This window comes from Zeus faber, assembly GCF_960531495.2.
Source record: "Zeus faber genome assembly, chromosome: 11".
NCBI classification, from domain to species: domain Eukaryota; kingdom Metazoa; phylum Chordata; class Actinopteri; order Zeiformes; family Zeidae; genus Zeus; species Zeus faber.
Window position 1 is genome coordinate 33,019,418 of NC_137205.1, and position 2,955 is coordinate 33,022,372.

Genomic DNA, 2,955 nt, shown 5'->3' on the forward strand with positions numbered 1-2,955 from the left:
CCCCTCAAGTTGTATGTTTGAACGTTGTATGTGTCCCATATTAAAAGTACGTTGAATTCCCCTCTTGTTGTCTTCCCCCGAGACACCTGAGCGCTCTAACGTGTTGAACTGATGTGTGTTTTTCATTGTACAATAAAATTCATTTTTAATAACAAGTGTTTTATATTTAACAGTCTGCGGAAGGAGACTAGTAATATGAACATTGAATTTGAGTCATTTGTTTTCCTTATTGTTGTCTTGTATTCAAAACAATATTGTTCATTCATTCATTCAAACACCGCACCCAGCCACCAATGCTAATGAAATGTAATGTACCCTCTTATGTAATGTAACATAATGTAATGTGGGATGTGATGTCATGTGTAAATTTAATGTGTAAATGTATTATGAAATTTGTAATGTGTAAATGTAATGTGAAATGTGTAAATGTATTATGTAATGTGTAATGTCTAAATGTAATGTGTAATGTGTAAATGTATAATGTAATGTCTAAATGTAATGTGTAATGTGTAAATGTATAATGCAATGTCTAAATGTAATGTGTAATGTGTAAATGTAATGTGTAATGTGTAAATGTATAATGTAATGTCTAAATGTAATGTGTAATGTGTAAATGTATTATGTAATTTGTAATGTGTAATGTGTAAATGTAATGTGTAAATGTAATGTGTAAATGTATTATGTAATGTGTAAATGTAATGTGTAATGTGTAAATGTATTATGTAATTTGTAATGTGTAATGTGTAAATGTAATGTGTAAATGTAATGTGTAAATGTATTATGTAATGTGTAATGTGTAAATGTAATGTGTAATGTGTAAATGTATTATGTAATTTGTAATGTGTAATGTGTAAATGTAATGTGTAAATGTAATGTGTAAATGTATTATGTAATGTGTAATGTGTAAATGTAATGTGTAATGTGTAAATGTATTATGTAATTTGTAATGTGTAATGTGTAAATGTAATGTGTAAATGTAATGTGTAAATGTATTATGTAATGTGTCATGTGTAAATGTGCTGTGTAAATGCAAAGTAATAGGATGTACTGTGTAAATGTAAAGTAATGGGATGTACTGTGTATATGTAAAGTAATAGGATGTACTGTGTAAATGTAAAGTAATGGGATGTACTGTGTAAATGTAAAGTAATAGGATGTACTGTGTAAATGTAAAGTAATGGGATGTACTGTGTATATGTAAAGTAATAGGATGTACTGTGTAAATGTAAAGTAATAGGATGTACTGTGTAAATGTAAAGTAATGGGATGTACTGTGTATATGTAAAGTAATAGGATGTACTGTGTAAATGTAAAGTAATGGGATGTACTGTGTATATGTAAAGTAATAGGATGTACTGTGTAAATGTAAAGTAATGGGATGTACTGTGTAAATGTAAAATGGGAAAGGTTTTCTCATCCCCTTCCTCCCCCGCCAAGGTAACAGCGCCCTCTACCTGTTCGCGGGCGCTGGGCCGGCCGCTGGTGTGGGAGGGCGAAGGAGGGTTGTGATGGGGGCTGTGCAGCAGCTGCTGCTGCTGCTGCTGCTGCTGCTGCTGCTGCTGCTGCTGCTGCTGGTACTTGGACTTGAGGTGGTCCATGAAGGCGTCCCTCTTGCGCTCCATGTCGGCCTTGTGCAGGCTGCTCAGCGCCTCCAGGCTCTGCGCCGCCATCACCGTGTGCCGGTGCTCCGACGTGTGCACCAGGCCCACGTTGGAGAAGCGCCGCGCCCCATTCCCCAGCGTGCGGTACTCCCGGGGGTACTCCAGGTCGTCCGTCGAGATCATGTGACCGCCGCCGCGCTCGGGATCTGGAGGAGAGAGAGAGAGACGGTTAAAACGGGAGAGAATCACCAGGCGAACAGAGTTTATAAAAGATGAAGAAATAGAGAAGAGACAGAACAGCTAGAGTGAGAGACAGGTATGGAAAGGGAGATAGAGAGAGAGAGGGAGACAGTTGGGGTGGAGGGAGACAGACAAAGGGATGGACAGGAAGACAGACAGAAGGATTGAGGGCGAGAGACAGAAAGAGGGATGTAGAATGAGAGATAGAGAGACAGACAGGGATGGAGAGAATTAGGGGTTAAAAGGCAGAGAATCACAGAAACAGAGAAGAGACAGAACAGGAAGCGATATAGAGACAGAAAGAGGGACGGACAGACAGACAGGCAGGCAGACAGACAAACAGGATGGAATGTTAGACAGTTTGCCACCGAGATGAGAGAGGAGGGAAAAGCAGAAAAATAAATTCTCTGCAGGATCATTGATCTCAGATGGAGGAAGTGAAACCAGGCAGCCTCCATCTTCCCTGCTGGAGGTTCCATCTCCACCAGCGTCTGTTTGTCTTAAGTGCTTTGCTCCCCAAAACAAACAGAGTTCTCCCAGCACCTGTCTGTCCGTACACCCCCCCCCCCTCATCCCCCGTCTCTCCAGGAAGTGATGTCGCCAACTTCCCGCCGTGTCACGCCCGCAGAGATTTCAAAGCCTTTCTGGTTTGACCACGCCCATTTTTCATTGCTCGACCGCAGCCTCCGGCCTGGTTGTTTTAAATGTTATTTCTACGGTGCGGTCGGGCGGGGACGCTGCAGGTGGGTCATGTGGTGATGACTGCACACATCACTAAAAACACGCCCTGTGTACGTGGGAAAATAAAACCCCCAAAACAACGTTTTCATAATGTGGATGAAGACAGACGTGTTGGTGAAAGGTTCCTGCGCTGACTGCACTAAGGGACGTCCTCAACAGAGCTGCTTCCTATTTGAGGTAAAGGAACAGTGGAGCTTCTCTTGCCTCCAGTTTCCTGAACAGCTGATATTTTACAGGAACATCAAGTCAGAACAGATCCAGACGTCAGGTCGCTCCATCTGGAGCCTCCATCAAAAAAGTAGCAAGTTATGTTACCGAGGCCAAAGAAAGAGACTGGAGCCTGAAGGTCTGCACCTCCCAGCACCTCCCTGCT

General features: G+C 41.9%; 1 protein-coding gene across 1 annotated transcript in view; it reads right to left on the bottom strand.

Moving 5' to 3' along the window:
* Positions 1-1,799, bottom strand: part of srcin1a (SRC kinase signaling inhibitor 1a) — a 45,689-nt gene extending 43,890 nt beyond the window's left edge. Inside the window, exon 1 of the mRNA XM_080009335.1 lies at positions 1,455-1,799. Coding sequence (XP_079865461.1) covers positions 1,455-1,784 — 330 coding nt within the window. The 5' untranslated portion in view covers positions 1,785-1,799. The remainder of the gene's footprint in view (positions 1-1,454) is intronic.
* Between the last annotated feature and the right edge of the window lie 1,156 nt (positions 1,800-2,955).